At 39.1% G+C, this 18280-nt stretch overlaps 1 protein-coding gene and 1 long non-coding RNA gene across 2 annotated transcripts in view; one reads left to right on the plus strand and one right to left on the minus strand.

Annotated features, from left to right (window-relative positions):
• Positions 1-18280, minus strand: part of niban2a (niban apoptosis regulator 2a) — a 43266-nt gene that overhangs the window by 3164 nt on the left and 21822 nt on the right. Inside the window, exons 6-13 of the mRNA XM_026928893.3 lie at positions 17332-17447; positions 10238-10342; positions 8155-8317; positions 4842-5029; positions 3426-3581; positions 1926-2039; positions 1654-1761; positions 451-562 (exon numbers count right to left, since the gene is read on the minus strand). Of these exons, the coding sequence (XP_026784694.3) occupies positions 451-562; positions 1654-1761; positions 1926-2039; positions 3426-3581; positions 4842-5029; positions 8155-8317; positions 10238-10342; positions 17332-17447 (1062 nt within the window). The remainder of the gene's footprint in view (positions 1-450; positions 563-1653; positions 1762-1925; positions 2040-3425; positions 3582-4841; positions 5030-8154; positions 8318-10237; positions 10343-17331; positions 17448-18280) is intronic.
• On the plus strand, positions 11643-15866 carry LOC128320379 (uncharacterized). Its single transcript, XR_008303868.1, has 3 exons — positions 11643-11826; positions 13507-13568; positions 13899-15866. It is a non-coding gene; the product is annotated as an uncharacterized LOC128320379 (long non-coding RNA).

Genomic DNA, 18280 nt, shown 5'->3' on the forward strand with positions numbered 1-18280 from the left:
TTCATAAGTTCTTTTTATTAAAAAGTTAGGCTCTGTGAGAAGGAGTTTTTGATCACAAGTCCTGTGAACCCCTTCAGAGATGTCCCTGTATCAGACATTTTGTGGAAAACATGCTAAATATGCACTGCTTCAAATTAATGCCCATAATATTATGTAGGTTTCTGCACACCAGCCACTATTGTGCAAGAGTTCAGGAGCTGCCCAGTGGTTTTTTTAGATGCTTTGTACTACCTGTAGCTGTTGTTGAGACTTGTTTTCTACATTCTGTCTGAAACAAGTTTACACAGGACAGTCCTTGTGATAACAGCAGGAGTTCCTGAGTACAAGTCTACAGTATGCAGGTGAGATTATCCATTGCAGTGGATAAAGTGAAGGTCAGAGCAGAGAGTATCACGATTGGTTTGTCTGTGCAACACGCTGTAATGAAATAGAGCATGGAAACTGTCTTACCCATCATGATGTCTTTAGTGACTGACTGTAGGACGACCTCCTCGAAAATGTTCTCCACTAATATGAAGCGGGAGAAATCCTCAAAGATCAGCTCTTTGAACTTAGGAAGTTCCTGAGAAGAATACGCAGAAACAGAAACGTTTTTCTGTAAATCTTTTAGGAAACACTGTTTAAGATGGTGTACAGTGTGAGGAAGTGTCCGAATACGGAGGCATAATTTGGAATGAACAGATGTGGGTTCTAAATGAATACAAATACAGACACGAATAGAAGGTGAACTCTTTTTTTTATGCCGGAGGCATGACATTTTCAGGTGGTCTGTGTGTCCATCTGAGATTCTAAGAAGTGATTGAGTGGTTTGTAGGATTTAAATGGGATTATCAATGTAACCATGAGATCAACTGGTTAGAGTTTGGAATGAATCTAAACAGGGTCATTGTCACAGCATGATCAAATGTCTGGAATAGTTTTTATTCTTTAGCTTCCTTCCTATTTGAAATATATTTTAAAGATATTTCAGGCAGACACATTAATAACAAGAAAGACCAGACTTGCTGGGATTGCATGAACTTGTTGGTTGAGACTAGAGGTGTTTGTCAGGACTGTCTGATGCAACAAAACAGTAGCGTGAGCCAGACAAAGATTTTACTTTGTCAGAACAAACGTGTGGTCAGATGTGAACCTTGGTACATACATGAATATGTGACGCTTTGAGATTTTCAGCATCCTTAGTAACTGCCTGGTCAGGGTCACAGTGGATTAAATTAGGCTACTAGATGACTAAAACTAAATTTGTTGGAAAATATTACAGGCAAGTACAAACAAAAACAGTAACTCTGTGAGTGGGACTAAAAAAATAAACAGTCCTGTGCACATCTCTAGTTCAGACCAGCTATGAACTCCAGTGATGTAGCTGAGGATGAGGAACCGTTAGTGCCAGAATGCACACATCATGCGGACGGTGCTCCCATTTCTACTTCTAGATTTTATTCCCAGTGTTTTCCGGTGTTTCTGTGAGCGTAAGTTTCATATCTAAGTTTAGGCCATGCCCACTTCGGATTTAAATCTGAATACAGATAGGGATATTTGGAGCATTAAACGGATATAGTTACAGGTAATGGCATTGTTTCACACCCCTAGAACAGAGTGAGATCCAGACACAGTCACACACAGAATGCAGAACGAGTGATGTGTCGTACTTACGGGAGCATACACGGGATGGAGCTGTTTCAGCATGTATGGGATGATGATCTGCAGCAGTGCTTCTCTAAAGAACTTCTTGCGCACTGTGCTGCTGTCATAGTCGTATTTCTGCATAAGAACAAATACACAGCTATTTGCTTTTTGTTTGAATTTGTTTTGGTAGCTTTTAAAACACAGAGCATTTTTTTTCAGCCTCGTCTCAAAAAAAATAAAGCACAGGTTCCTGGCATTAGTCTTTAGTGCTTGTTTAAACAGGTCTCTGGCTGACTCACCTTCAGTACTCGGTCCTGGCAGCGATGGATGGTTTTAATAAGCTCCTCTTCTGACTGTTCCTCCATGTTCTGGTACAGCAGCTTCTCAAAGGTGTACACGGCATTGTCCATTTGCTGTGTTGGAAAGCAGAGGATTTTCAGTGACCAGAAAGGGCAGGATGGAAATTTGGGATTTGACCACACAACATCCAGGCTTTACATAAACTACATGGTGAAAGATCCAAGCTGCTAAATCTCATAACATATACACAGCAGTGGTTCTCAGAGTCCTTTATTATCGTATTATTATTATTATGGTCCATTATTGTTTTTTTTCCAGTGCTAGACCACCATTTTCCAAAGTTATTAAATATATTTAATATTGAGTTCTTATAGGTAGAAGTCTGTTTGACTGATCACTTGAGTTGACAGGGTTTAATCCAAACTTCTATAACTACAGTTGGGTCATAAGTTTACATATGTCTTACAGAATCTGCAAAATATTAATAATTTTAAAAAAATAAGAAGGATCATAAAAATTGCATTTCGTTTTTTATTTAGTACTGCCCTGAATAAGCTATTTCACATAGCAGATATTTACATATAGTCCACAAGACACAATAATAACTGAATTTACACAAATGAACCAGTTCAAAAGTTTACATACGCTTCATTCTTAATACTTTTTTGTTGTTACCTGGATGATCAACGACTGTTTTCATGTTTTGTGATAGTTTTTCATAAGTCCCTTGTTTGTCCTGAGCAGTTAAACTGCTGTTCTTCAGAAAAATCCTCCAGTTCCTGCACCTTCTTTGCTTTTCCGGCATCTTCCGCATATTTGACCGCTTTCCACCAGCGGCTATATGATGTTCATCTTTTCACACTGAGGACAACTGACTCATACACAACTATTACAATTTCAGATTCTGTGTGTAAACGTATGACCCCAACTGTAGGTTTAACATCAGCTCAGACCTAATGTGTTCTGTTGGTGTAGGTTCCAGAATAAAAAGCACTAAGACTCTAATAGAAAGCCAGGATATTATTGTACACTTTTGAATAATGAGTCTAATATTTGAATAGTTGGATTATGTGCATAAAATAAATCTGTCCTCATAGGGTCCATGGAATTTTTTTTTCTTACAGTTAAAGGGGGTCCTTGGCTACAAAGCTGTTGAAAACGCATGCACAACAGCGTACTCAAAGGCTTTATTTTGCATGTAGTACTGGATGTTGCCACACAATGTCACTATTGCTTTATTTACTATGCCATGAATCTGGATACTACTACTGCTACGTTGACTGTACGGCTATTAAAAACGAGATATTCCTGTTCTGGCTACTCTGTTTTGTTAATATGTCAAACATGCAGTCTCAATAGCAAATAAATGCCACTGACTTACATACCATATGCAGTGAATAGAGGTATCCAAATATTTACAGCGAAACAAAAAGGGATAAAATGAAGCAGGTATGATAACAGTGCTGCCAGGTTTACAAGAGATAAAGAAATGAACTGACCTCTCGCATGAGGATCTGAGCTCTTTGAATGAACACGGAAGGGCTGGACACATCGAATCTCTGCTGCAGGCCCTCCAGACTCAGCTGCTCCATCTTCTCATAGCAGCTCTGCATCTTCACTGGGTGGAAGGCCAACATGGACACCTTCTCCATATGCTGAAGGAACAGAGAGCAACAACTACATTATGTTGCTTTTTTTTTTTTTAATTTTAGTTCTTTATAGGTTTCATATGTGCACATATGAGCTCAAACACAATGCTAGTGTTATTAAAGTTCACTACTTATGTCATCAATGAATAAAAAACGTAAAGAAAAAGAAACATTAAATCTTTATTCTTGTTAACTGGCAAATCATATAACTGTTATATGTTGTGTGTTGAAATAACTAATTAAAGTGCTCAAGAGCTAAGCCTTTTTATAGAACAAAAAAAGTCACTTTTCAAAGGTCACTTATATAGTCAAGTGAAAGTTTGCATCCTCTTAGTACAAAATAAAGCAGAAGAATTGAATTTATAGCAAAATGTACCTAGTTAGATGTTCGTTCCTTATCCTTAAAGAAACAAAAATGGTCAAATAGTGTATGGTAAAACTATTAAAAATATACTTCTGTTGATTTTGCCTTAAGTTTTGGATTGTTGTTGTAGGGTTCTACACAGAATCTTTAACAGAGGAAAAACTGAAAAAGTCATGCAAGTACTAGATGCAACTTTTACATTTGTTCTAAATTCATTTCTGTTTTAACGAGTACCAAACAGTGTAAACAGAAAAGTTGTAACCCTTTCATTCAAACCAAAAACAGCAAACTTATGGTTCTGTTATGGGTCTGTCCTGTGTAATTTGTACTTTGATTAGACAGTGTGAAGTTAGATTTACTGTTTTAGAACATCAAGAAACCAGTCAGTTCCTGTTATCACTTATGTTATACCAGTTATAAACAGTCGCTCCATCACCAGTTTTTCTCTGTCTTGAAGTTAATAAGACAGAAAAACCCATAGCTTGTCATATTACTGAGAAACTGGAAAGGAAAAAAGTTCTCCGTCCTGAAGACTTTCCAGTGGCGGAAAACTTACTGACCCTTACAAACCACTGACACTGGATACTCCTTCCAAAAATGCTAAATAAATCTCCTTACAGAAAACATCACCATAGCAACAATATGTATATATGTTTATCACATTCTTTACCTATGGTGAAAGTCATACCATACAAGTCCCTGTGAATTTGCTGTTACTATAGAAACGTATAACATATCAGAATGAGCATATTCATATAAATCAGTGATTTCTTGCAGCTAGAACTACTGTCAGAGCTGCTGGTACACAAAATCAACCAACACATTCTGACCAATCAGAATTCAGAAGTGCTGTGGTATAATGGTAAGTATACAGTAGCCATTCTGCCACGTGGTGTCCTCACCTTTCCAAGCGCCTCTCTGCCTCCATCATTGACTGTGTTCTTGCTGATTTCCACCAGCTCGCGGAAGAGAACCTCCCTGACCTCGGAGAATCCCTGGCTCACCGGTTCCATCAGAGCTTCCAGGATGGAGGTGATGTAGGGCTGCACGTTGCTCTTAAGGACCTGCTCGGCATGTGCAAGCACCAGTGCTGCACATGTAAACAGAAACACAACCGTCAGACTCCAGACAACAATGACATTCACAAAACACACTGTTTATGCAGGTCTCGTTGACATCGAGACTAAAAAATCAAACACAAGCTCTATTCTGAATTTAAAAGCAGGTTTTTGTGAGGCTGACCACAAAGGCAGTGTAATCCAAGACATGAGGAAGCAAAACAGTGTCATATAACCGTAGCACAAAAAAACAGATCACAAGATGCACAGACTTTCAAATACAGTAGTCTACAAATCTGCATTGAAAAATGACACAAAGCAGACTTGTATAGAATTAACACTTCTATAGGGCTCGCACTGTTGGGCTCGCACTGTTGCACTGCTGCCTCGCACCTTTGGGGTTGGGGGGTTCGAGTCCCGCCCCCACCCTGTGTGCATGGCGTTTGCATATTCTTTCCTCTGTGTACTCCGGTTTCCTCCCCAAAGACATTGGCATGAATGGCATTCTCAAAGTGTCCGCAGTGTGTGTATGATCGTGCCCTATGACAGGTTGGGCTAGGATAAGTGGTACGGAGAATGGATAGATAGATGGATGGAAGCTGCAATAGTCATTTTTTTATTTCTTACTATTATAAGTAATGTGGAAAAATATATAGAAAATAATAACAAAATAACGGTTTAAACCATGACCTCAGCACAAATGTATTGTATTATCTAGGTGAGAAAACCTATTTTTAAAACTGCTATGGTCTGGAATGCTTGTTTGTGTTTGGATGGGCCTCTCGTCAGTCATTTTATAGTCACCGCCCCCAAACATTCCTTCACTCCATCCCTATCTCATCTCTCTATCAGAGAACAAAAACACCACTCTGAAAGAAAAAAAAACAAGAATTTTGGGTGTTTATAGAATTATAACTCGGCTTTTGTGCAGTCGAATGTCCAAGTGCGCTTGAAAGTGTTGTCATATCAGTCCTTGCTAATGCTAACTCTAGTTAGCATGCTAATCCTAGTTAAATCACTGTAGGTTCTGGGGGTGGAGGTCTGTGCACATGCATGGGAATTTGAAACATGACACAACTGAATTGTAACATGTTATCTGGCATCTGATTAGCCAGTAAGGCTGAGCGATATGACGATATAAGATTGATATTGTGATAAATTATGTCACAATACACTTTTCTGAGATACTGTGGATCTCATGATATCTTTTTATTAAATTTATAAATAATTTTTAAATAATTACAAACTGACTGAAGGCAGCTGAATTGGTGTACTTAATTTTTTTAAAAAATTTATTTTATTATTATTTATAAAAGTTTTTTAAAATGCCGACAGTTTGTGAGCAAACCTATATATCGTGATACATATCATGTATCGTAGAAATGCCTTCAAGAACCACGATATAATTTTTTTTGCTGTATCACCCACCCCTATCACCCAGCTTCACCCACAGCATAGCTGCATTAAATCTCAAATCCTCACTCACAACAGAAACAAAACAGCTTCCTTGATCTCACACACCATACTGTTAACAATTGTGTCTAGGTTTCAGTCCTGATGGTAAATGAACTCCGGGGCCGTCTGTGGAATGCAGTTCTACCAGCACTGCTCTCTTAGAAAAGCACAGTGCCCTTGCCAAGCCTCTTTTTTCAGCTTGTAAGCATTTTCAGCATGCAGTTTAAACTAATATGTAATGAGAGAGGAAGAGGAGGAATTGAGGATGACTGAGAGAGAGAGAGAGAGAGAGAGAGAGAGAGGGTGGAAAAGTACCTGCAAAGAGGCGAGGTCTGAATGAGACTTGTAAGGATAATATTAAAAACCTTGTGTAAAGAACTCAAAAATATTACAGCAACTTCCAGAAAAATCCACCCTGAATGACTTGTATATTAGTCTTTATAATTAACATGCGATCTTTAATAGCAATCAATTTATTTTGTTGATTTTTTTTGTTTAAACTTATTATATTGATGTGTTTCTCTATTTTCACTTTGGTTAACGGTTTCCTGCATTACCCACAATGCCGTTTGATGACCTGCTAATATTTGCACCTGTAGGATTTAGCCCTTGCTTCATCTCTACCTAGAAAGAGTGATGCAGCAGCGCTTTTAGTGCTTTAGTCTGTCCTGCTTTCTCACCTCCACCACTTCTCATCTGTACATGCTGCTCAAACAAATCAGATTCCAAAGCATCAACTTTACACCACCCACCATCAGCTCCATCTCGTAGATCTCAAACTAACCGAGCCGAGTCTCTGCCTTAACTCAGTGAAACTGCCTTGTTGAGCTGCACTGCATTCTGGAACACTGAGTCCAATGTTTGCAGTCTCAACGACTTCTATGATGGATTTCTTATATTGTAACTGTGCTAGCAATGTCCCCCTGTGACATCAGCGTGGCACATAAACACTAACTTCTTACAGGAATAAAGAAACTCATGCACCATACTGCAAATTAGCACCAGAATCACTAAACACATCAGAAACATATTTAATGTGCTTCAGGGTGGCGTTTTCCTTTAAGCATTTCCTAGCTGCCATGTAAAAACACTTGACTTGATACAGGGCAATGTCGTTTAAAGGAATTCTTTAAACATGATTAATCATCCAGGAAATGTTTGGTATCTTGGTTTGCTTCTTTAGGGATTACCAGTGTGGCATTATGCAAACTACATGCCAAAATCATCACATCACTGATGGAAAAATACCTAAATACCTAAACAGGTTTATTAAACAGCAGAAAAAGTCCACATTTGAAAATTTGGAGCTGTATTATCATCTGAATCACTTCTAATATATAATTCTGCCTTAAACTTTGAGCCAGACCTCCAAGGGTGGGCCTACCTGACCTTAACACGCGCACAGAGGCCATCAAGACGGTTGCTATGAGACGTCCTTTTGCGCATTTCTGTATATAACAGTATATCAGAAATCACAAACGCAACTCTGAGATACCTATTTTCATCTATTTGTGATCATTTAGACTCAGTGTTAACCTGCATGCTTGCTTTACTTGTTAGCTACATTATCTTCACAGCTGCAGTGCAAAACTTTGGACATCCGCCTTCATTAATTAACCACATTTGTGGTCAGTGGAAAGTTCTGGGAACCTTACTCTCACTTTCAAAGCAGTGTTTCTGTGTTGTACACGTCCGGACTTACCACGCATCCTTCCGGTAACATGCTCTTTGGAGGAAACGATCTGGTCCATGTCTGTGCGCAGTGCAGCATCCAGATGGGGGCGCTCTACCTCACAGGCCTGTACCAGCGCCTCATACTGCGTTCTTGTCTGAGTCAGCACCTGCCTGTACACCGCATCCGATATCTAACATAATCAACACACAAACAGCAAGAGGTCACAAGGTGTATAGGCTGCTAGAAATAAATAATCATATTAGAAACTCAGGCATCATTCATACAGTGATGGCTATCATCACAGAGGTGAAGTATACGCTGAGTTTCTTATTTAGTTATTATTACGGCATTGTGTTGCACAAGTGTACAGTATGTCTGCTTGGGAAGCATTTATCTAAGAGAACCTCAGAAGGCATTGCATTTGTGACACCTTTCAGTGTCATCATATATTATCACTTCTAGCAGGCTGTGCATGTGCTATATTTGTCATTTGCTGAAAAGCTTCTCACCTTAATAAAAATACATCTAGGCTTTGAAAAGAGTCTGTCTGGTTGAATTCCATTAGCTAGCTAAATTCATCCACTGAATGGATAATGGATGAATGTAAAGGTCCATAATTTCCCTGTTTAGAAAAGGTCTGGATAAGCAACTAACATGAATATTTGTAAGCAAAAACTAATCGCTAATGCTTAAGCATTAGCGATTAGTTTTTGCTTACAAATATTCAGAAAGCTTCATGTTACCACTTGTGACTAGCACCACAGACAGTGAACAGATTAAGCTATGTTTTTGCTGTTGACTTTTTCTTTAAACAAGCCATTTGGTCAGTGCACTAATCAGACCAGAGAAGGTGATTAAAATGAAAAAACTAATAAATTCGGTGAAAACTCTTCCCTTTCTGAGCTGTCTCTGGTCCTGTAGCTAGCCTCTGGTCTGATGAGCTGCCTACAGCTAAATAAATTACATAAATGCATGTGATTGGATAAACTGCAACAACAAATCTGTTCATGTTTTGAAAATAGGCTTTGCTGTAATATATTTTTTAAGCAGTGCGTTCGGGGACACAGTGGCTTAGTGGGTAGCACTGCTGCCTTGCACCTCTAGGGTTGGGGGTTTGAATCCTGCCTTCACCCTGTGTGTGTGGAGTTTGCATGTTCTCCCCATGCTTCAGGGCTTTCCTCCGGGTACTCTGGTTTCTTCCTCCAGTCCAAAGACATGCACTGTAGGCTGACTGGCATTTCCAAAATTGTCCATAGTCTGTAAATGGGTGTGTGTACAATTGTGCCCTATGATGGGTTGGTAACCCGTCCAGGGTGTCCCTTGCCTTGTGCCCTGAGTCCCTTGAGATAGACTTCAGGCTCCCCCATGACCCTGTGTAGGATAAGCGGTATGGAAATGGGATGGATGGGTGGTTTGGGCTCGCTGAACTATTTTGCTAGGTCCACATTCGACTCCTGGTCTATAGTCTACAATAATTGATTAAATCAGAACACTTATACTGGGGAAGTTCTCCAGTTTCAGCATCTGTCAATAAAATAGCTACTTAGAGTAAAAAACTTTCGTGCCTGAGGACATCAGGACAAGAAGGAGTCTCTGTTTGCCTGTCAATAAAGGAAAAAAGTTGCCTCTTGCACTAGAATACAGCCATTCTAGCATAGGCAGTGGATGTGGATGAGTTTCAGAGGTGTGACTTTGGAGAGAATACCAAAGTCAGGGGCTAATGTCTACTCTTTTGAAAGGCAATGTACAGGCAATTAATGTAAAAGTTCATGCAACATTTACGATTATCCTCATCAAGAAGGACATAACGATCCCCTCGAACTGGGATGCATCCCAAATAAGTGGTTTAGTCACCTAATATGTTGTCTATCTAGACAAGCACCTCCTGAATTGTACATAAAAATATTGTAGGTGTTAATTATTGTGGTATATTGTAAAATATTAAGGGCACCTGCCTAGCAAAGCAGGTGTGTATTCTATACTTTAAACATATCAGACAAGATATATTCACAGCATGCTGTGTTACTTTTTTTTTTTTACATTGAGGTGTCTGGAGAAATGGACCATAACTGGAGGTTTTAAACATTAAGTCTCAGGTATTAGTACTGACCAGCATCCAGTTCCTCTGTCTCTGCTGCAGCTTGCCCTTCAGCCGAGGCCCTATCTGTGTCCTGAGCTCCGAACACAGTGTCTCCATCACCAGGTTGGCCAGAATCTACACACACACACACACAAAATTGAGACAGAATTCACAGGCTTCATATTTAATAATAATAAAACAAATCCCTGTTTAGGCCACCTACTACAGATACAGATATTTGAAGCACTAAACAGATACAGATACACACTGCATTACACCTCTACTTTAAGAAGCGGAAAAGCATTCAAGTACTCTTCCAGGAACACACCAGCAGGCTTTAGCTTTTGTGTACTTATTTCTGGACATAAGTGCCTGGGTGTTCTTGCAATTGCAAAGCAGGAAACTTTTAAGCTCTAAAACTGAAAAGATGTCTGATCACTTCACGCTGATTATCCACTAACTAACACACTTATTCTGAAGTGGTCCCTTGTTCACAGTGTTTGAAGCATTAGCAATAACAATCAAGCTTTGAAGTGTGCTGACCACATCAGGGAGTGTGTGGGTGTGTGTAGGGGCTCTCTGTTTTAATGTGTGCTTATAGTGATAAAGACATGCTTTTCAGAGTCTGGCAAATAATAAAGCACAAGCCTTGACAAATATAACGTGTACCTAAAAATTAGGATGAAACATCATTCTAAGCTTGATCAAGCCTCAGGATTAAACCAGGAGCTTCATATTACAGGGCACAAGTTGATGACACACTTATCACAAGAACATGGCGGTTTGTAATTTAAAATCAGTGAATAGGTGCAATAGGTTGGTGAACTAGAGGAACCATTCATGAGGTTTGCTCTGGTCAAGGACAATATATCCTCTCTCTTCCTTCATGGACTAATATGTAGGAGTTGTAATGGCATTTGTAGATCAGGTGAATTGATAAAGAGCAAACTCACCTTCAGACTCACTTGTCTATTTAATGTAGATGCATTTACATAGTTACATTTACATTTACTACCCAGTACATACCTCGTATGTACACTCCCATATCAGTTCACATAGCTGGATATTTTTGGACTATTCTCAACTTAGAAACAGCACTGATATGTCTGATAAGTTTTGTTTTTTTAATGCAGTCATGCTGCTGCAGCTGATTCACTCATACCAGTGCCACACACACTACCACGTCACTGCTGTGATGAGAATGGTCCAACATACACATATCTGGATAGCAGTGGTCTTATGGTAGAACTTTTCTATTTAGGATCTTTTCGAACTGCTGCACATGCTGCGTCACACACTCGGAGGAAAGTGCTATCTACCCTCTTCCATTCATCCACGAGCTCACAGATGGCCACGATTGGCTAATGTTACTCTGATTGACAGGGGAGACAGTAATGCCATCCCTCCCACCCAGAGAGCACTATAATAAGCACAACCAATAAACGGGTAGGAGGGTAGGAGAGGAAACCACAGTAGGAAACACAACAAAAGAGGACTGAAAACTAAATGTTCCACAATTTTACTATTTTAGACACAGCATTAGTGTTAGATGATCAAGTTTAATCAATAACCAGGGTATTGAAATGCTTCCTGAAGGTTGCACAAGAGGAACAGGGAAGGTAAGTAGCTTGTTCCGTATTTTTGGAACCGTGGATGAGAAGTGTATGGAAGGCAGTTCCAGATTGTGTTCGTTCACAGATAAAAAAGGCTACTGTTAACGCTATAATAAGACAATTACCTCAATTAACTGTTGAGTGTTCTGTTACTCACATACAATATTTATTCAACACATTACTGCATGCACTGCATGAGTCCTATTGAGGCACTGCAAGATACTGTGGAGAAATCAGGCATCTGCAGCCCCCTCCCACTGTTTCCATGGGAACACAGACGGGCATTGCCAGGTGTGTGCCAATTCGCACAAAGCCCTCTTAGAATAATAATAAAAAAAAAAACAGCGGCCCACACCCATCACCAAGAACAGCACACACAGTCATTTCCAGCAACTTGTGCTGCAATATTACGGGAGAGAAAGCAGCCAGGAAGTGAATACAGCCTTACCACGGGTATCCAGACTGCACACAAACACACATGCACTTCTTCCTCAACGGGCACATTATTTTCACCCTGCACCAGGGTGTAGTAAAGACCAGAAGCAGTAATGGTGTCATTCGTACATGGTTCCTTCATCGGGGTGTTTCTGAACCAGCCATCTTTAATGTCTAATATAAACAGCAGCTCTGGCTACGTATGTATGTGTGTGTGTGTGTGTGTGTGTGTGTGTGTTTGCACTGGTCAACTCAAGCTCAATTCATTTGCTTTTCAGTTTATATAAATAATCAAACTTCCCTATCTACCCTTGCAAGATGTATAATTTCAAGTCAAGTGGCTTTATATTTAAATTTATATTATATTATTAAATTTGTATACTTGCATCAATTAAAATATTTAATTATACACTTTAACAGTTTTAGAGTTCAGTTCATTTCTTTTTCTTAGGAGTGACCATGCTACTCTTCCATTACAGACTCAATAGCTAACCACTGAAAAGTATTAGGGCTTGATATTAATACTTGCTCATAAGATAATTACAGGTAAACACTGGCACTGATAGGTACCTTTGTTAAATTACTAGGGGTTCATTTACCTCAGGCTTTCACACCTCTATGCTCGATTCATAAGGCAATGATTCAGTGTTGCTGATGATACTGTCCAGTTTGGGGTTCATTTACCTCAGGCTTTCATACCTCCACGCTTGATTCATAAGGCAATGATTCACTGTTGCTGATAATACTGTCCAGTTTGATGAGCCTGTGCCCATGATAGCCTCAGATTCCTGTTCTTGGCTGACAGAAGTGGAACCCAATGTGATCTTCTGCTGCTGCTGTAGCCCATCTACCACAAGGTTTGATGGTCTGTGTATGCTAAGATGCTTTTCTGCTCATCAGGGCTGTAATTATTTGATTATTAATGATTATTTGAGTTACTCTATCCTTCCTGGCAGCTCGAACCAATCTAGCCATTTTCCCCTGACCTCTCTTATTAACAAGGCGTTTCCAGCCACGGAACTGTCACTCACTCAATGTTTTTTGTTTTTCGCACCATTCTGCATGATTGGTTGATTAGATAACTGCTTGAATGTGCAGGAGTTCAGGTGTTCCTAATAAAGTGCATAGTGAGTGTATGTGGCTTATAATTATGCATGCTACTAAATTCATTCCTATGCCTTGTTCATTCCATGTGTGCTTGTGCATGTTTTGAGCTGACTTATAAACCTGTTCTACTTACTGTCCTTCCAGATTGCAAGTGGAGCTACTAGTGGAACTAGTAGAGATTTCCCACGACCTTATTTCCTTGGCAGGTACTAACAGTAACGTCGTCACCTTGTGACCATTATGTCATGCTAGTCCTCTCACATGATCCTCTTCTAGAAGACTTGAGAAGGGGATTTGTGAGTGCTCTAATCCTTTTGCTAATCTTGTTATTGTTAAAATCTGCACTGTTACAGAGAGTACAATAAGGCACACCATATTTTACAGTATTTCTAATATTTATTTTTAATTATTAAAATTTTGCCATGATTGACAGTGTTGCTGAAAAAAACACCCATGGCCTGTTGTTTAAGCTGGTGTGTTATAGTTATAGTTTGTGTAAATTATTGACAACTTTCCCAACCTTTTGTGTATTTCAGAGCAGGATGGTCAGTTATTTGTCTCACCAAGGCCCAATGGAGTTGAAAGATGGACATGATTAGTTTCCAAATTGTTTGGGAGAGTCATGCCCTAATAGTGGCATAATGCCATAAGCGACTCACAGGCTATGGAAATACTACTGTCTATTCATCACCTCCCTTCTGAGGAGGAAGCAGACTGCAGAGACAGCTGCAGAACCCGCTAGAAAATAAAAGATAAGCTCCTTTGCCATGCTGAAATAGCAAGAACAAAAGCAGGCCAAAGATTCGTCTGATCAGTCCCAAGGAAGAGGAGGAGTGAGTGCCTTTACTATGTTGGAATGTAAATTAGAGGAGCTGGCAGCAGGCAAGGGGCAAATAAAAGAGCTGTTAGCAGACTGAAGTACAGAGCTGGAGGGAGCTTAATACAGCTGCCTCACATACAGACACAGACCCTGATGAGCTATCAGTGGCTGGTAACTAGACAAGAGGTACCTTCTTCCAGTAAATACCATTAAACACATGCTATGGCTGTGCCTAGAGGAGTGTCACTTGTGGACATTTGTGAAGCAGCGACATGGAGATCACTCTCTACCTTTTCCAGATTTTACAGACGAATATTAGTGCGTTGCAACCCATGTGCTCTGTCATGATTGAGTGATAATCACAATAGAATACAGCATTAAGACTCGAAGCGATACTTATCCTCAATAGAGTACAATTCTGATCCTCAGTAGAGTACAATATCAGCCTCTGTTTTATCTGGATGCTCTCTAAGCCAAATTCTACACAAAACATATTAAAAATAAGAATCCTTACTGCCTGACTTGTGTTTCTACAAGAAAAGTGGAACAAAAGAGCATTTTCTTTTCTTACTCCTACAACCCTAAAGCTTGTTATCACTGGCTGTGAATCAACACTATTAAAACACAGCATAACTTTTCTGGATACACATTTTTCTAAACACATTTTTGACTTTGAGTGTGTTTTCCCCATACGTAGCAACTGTTTTGACAGCAGCATATCACGGCTGAGCTCACTCAGACTTTTAGCACAAATAATCTACAATGCCAATGAACTTTTTTTTATTCCAAGTAAATAATGAACAATACTGCTTAACATAAAAGTCCTTGTTCTTATTAACTGACTGCTCTCAGATTGTAAAGAGACTTTAAATTAGTGTTTTATAAAAGGCAGGTGTACCCGGAGGGAAAACCACATAAATCTATAGATAAAAACCCATAAAAGTACTAAATTGAAGCTTTCATGGTATAAACACTTGTCCTTGGGGTGGTACTCTCAAAGGTATGTCTATTATACCTATTATACATCTGATTAATGGACCTAGAGGACACAGTGTATCTTTAAAACTCATTAAAGGCATATAACTACACCTTAACAGAACTGAGATTGTGGTACACAAACAGAGCAGGATCTTAGGGAGTGATCTCAGTGCTTTGCATCATATTCAAATGTGTGTTTGAGAACATTTTACCCTGAGCTGTTTGAATTATAAGATGACAGAGATGTGACAGCTCAGTAATTGGGCCTGTAGGAACCATAGTGTTGCCAGACAGCAATGCTGAGCAAGGTTCTTAACCCTCAAGTGCTCAACTCTATGAAAGCATGCATCTCATCTTGGCTTTGACATTAAACTGTAGATCTGTACTTTGATTTGATACACACAAGGGCACTAAATCCTGCGTCCCATGAAAAAGTGCTCCTGCTGTTGGCTCCAAATATCGCTCATGTGCTGTTTAGATTATGGGCATGCTATACAGGAAATATAGCATGCATACTGTATTTTGTAGTGTTTCCAGCTAGAGACCAGGACTGTGCCATGCAAAAATATGCATTATTTTAAATAGCTGCTGCCAGTCTCTGGCATAAAGACCACTTTGATTAACATGCTAGAATTTTGGATAGATCACAGCTGCAATCTTGTGTAAAAAGCAATGAAGAGAGCTTTAAAATTTTAGTAATAATAAGAATAATAATAAGAATAATGAATTTTTTTTATTTATTAAATATTGCATAAATAAAGTTATATTCATAGAACTACATTGCAAATGATGGTTGGTAAAATTCTCCTGTGACCCAATCTGTCACAACCCAAAGATTGAGACCATGGGATAAAATGAATATGTACAGAAAGACCGTACAGTGCAGACACACATTCTCCAGCCTGTGGCTCATATCCCTAATAACACGTTTGATCACTAGCTGCCTTTTCACTCTCTGGTTTAGACGTAATTGAGGGTTCAACTGACTACATAACATTAAAGCACTGCATGGCAAGCCAAATAAACTTTAGCTATGCACTAAGTAAAAGACCAAATGCTAGGTAAATGAAAAGGACTTGCAAATATGGAATGGAAATATTTTTGTGAAAGTTGATCTGACGCAGGAGCTGGCTATATTACTTCAAATGTAGACTCCAATAAGTAAAATTTTCCAAGTTTAATCTATTTTAAAGTAAATCTGCAAATCAGTGAGCTCTATCTGACACATTAACAAGCTGGAAATGTGAGAACTGACATAAAGAAAATAAAGAATCCTTTATGTGTTCCCACAAGAATTTTTTTTGTTTTGACATTTGGCTGGTTCCCATGAGGAAAACTGCCTTTAAAAAACTACAGCTTTTATTAAAAATACTAAAAGAGAATTTCCTTTTGGTTACTGAGGTTAAGGTTGGAGTTAGATGTATGCATAGCATTAATTAGCTGCATTAATAATTATAGTGGAAGGGCCTTATAAGTATGACTGCACTTCCACCTGACTTACAGTGCCGCCTGTGTCTCACCTGCCCTTCTCCATGCACAAAGGCTGGATTCAGTTCACAGAGAGGAAACTCCACCCTGGCCAGCAGAGCACACCAGAGGAGAGGGAGAAAGGAGAAGTGGGAAAGGAGTGAGAAGAAAGACCAGAGAGGAAGACAGGACAAAATACGAAAGGGAATGTGAGGTTAAAAGAATGAGCCTTTTCATCAGACATTTTGTTGGCTAACTAAACAGCCAATCAAGATCAATCCAAACACTTCTTCCATCCTTGCAGGCCAAACAACAGTACTAGTCATCATTCAAATCGGTGAAATATAAACTAAAACAAGAACACCAAGTTCTGTTTGACTCCTGTTTTTGATTGTGCAGCATTCAAATGCCCTTATTTACCCTCTCCTTCAGCTTCCTTCCTCTTCTTATGAGAGGTCTCACTCTTGTCAGAATTTATACTTCTGCAAAGATTCACTTAAATGTGTTTATATCAAGAGGCAGAGAAGGGTTTTATGGGTAAGCACAGCTAACAGAGAAGCTGACTACGCATTGTGCAAATCTGACTGAGCAGGAAAATATGACCTTTTTTATATCCAGTTTGACAATGTCTTGTGTAACAACCATAGACCTAGTGAAACTGTCCTACTCTGACCGTGAGCCTGGGCTGTGATTAGAGAACTGACCCGTGCTGGATCGCCGCACATCATGTCCCAGGTGCCGTAGTGGCCTTTGGCTTGTCTGTATAGTCGCAGGGAATCAGTGAACGCTGGCGTGAGCACCTTGTTCTCCTCCGACAGACCTGCAGGGGGCAAAGAGAGCACAGTTATTGCATTCATAGTACTTGCATCACTAATGTTTATATACTTGGCAATACGGGTCAATCTGGTTAATAGACATAAAATTAAACTTTATGATACGTTATGGCACATGTTTCCAACCATGGTCCTGGGGTACCCTCTGTCCTGCTCATATTAGTGTATACCATGCTCTAACATACCCACTTCAACTTAAAATGTGCAGGACAGGGGGTTCTCTAGCACCAGGGTTGGGAACCGGTGCATTTGGAAAAGCATAGAAAGGAGCATCTTATCCTTAAAAAAAAAACATTATTCAATATTTATAATTTATACATGCTTCTTGTACTGGAAAAAGAAAGGAAAACCTGTTCTTCAAAACAAAACAAAGCAAAGCAAAACAAAACAAAAGCAAACAAAAAAATGCAAACAAAGCAAAGCAAAACAAAAGCAAATGAAAAATGCGAGGCAAAAGCAAACAAAACAAAAGCAAACAAAAAAATGCGAAGCAAAACAAAAAAAATGCAAACCAAAACATAAAACAGTAGCAAACAATACAAAAGCAAACAAAAAATGCAAAGAAAAACAAAACCAAACAAAAATTGTGAAGCAAAGCAAAACAAAAGCAAACAATATAAAAGCAAACAAAAAATGCAAAGAAAAATAAAACAAAACCAAACCAAACAAAAGCAAACAAAAAATGCAAAGCAAAACAAAAGCAAACAAAAAAAAATGTAAAGCAAAACAAAACAAAACAAAAAAAAAGCCACGGACATGTACAGGGAACATGTCACAATTCTCATATAGTAAACTTACTGTTATAAGGTTCTATCTGGGA

This window comes from Pangasianodon hypophthalmus, chromosome 15 (assembly GCF_027358585.1).
Source record: "Pangasianodon hypophthalmus isolate fPanHyp1 chromosome 15, fPanHyp1.pri, whole genome shotgun sequence".
Classification (NCBI taxonomy): Eukaryota; Metazoa; Chordata; class Actinopteri; order Siluriformes; family Pangasiidae; genus Pangasianodon; species Pangasianodon hypophthalmus.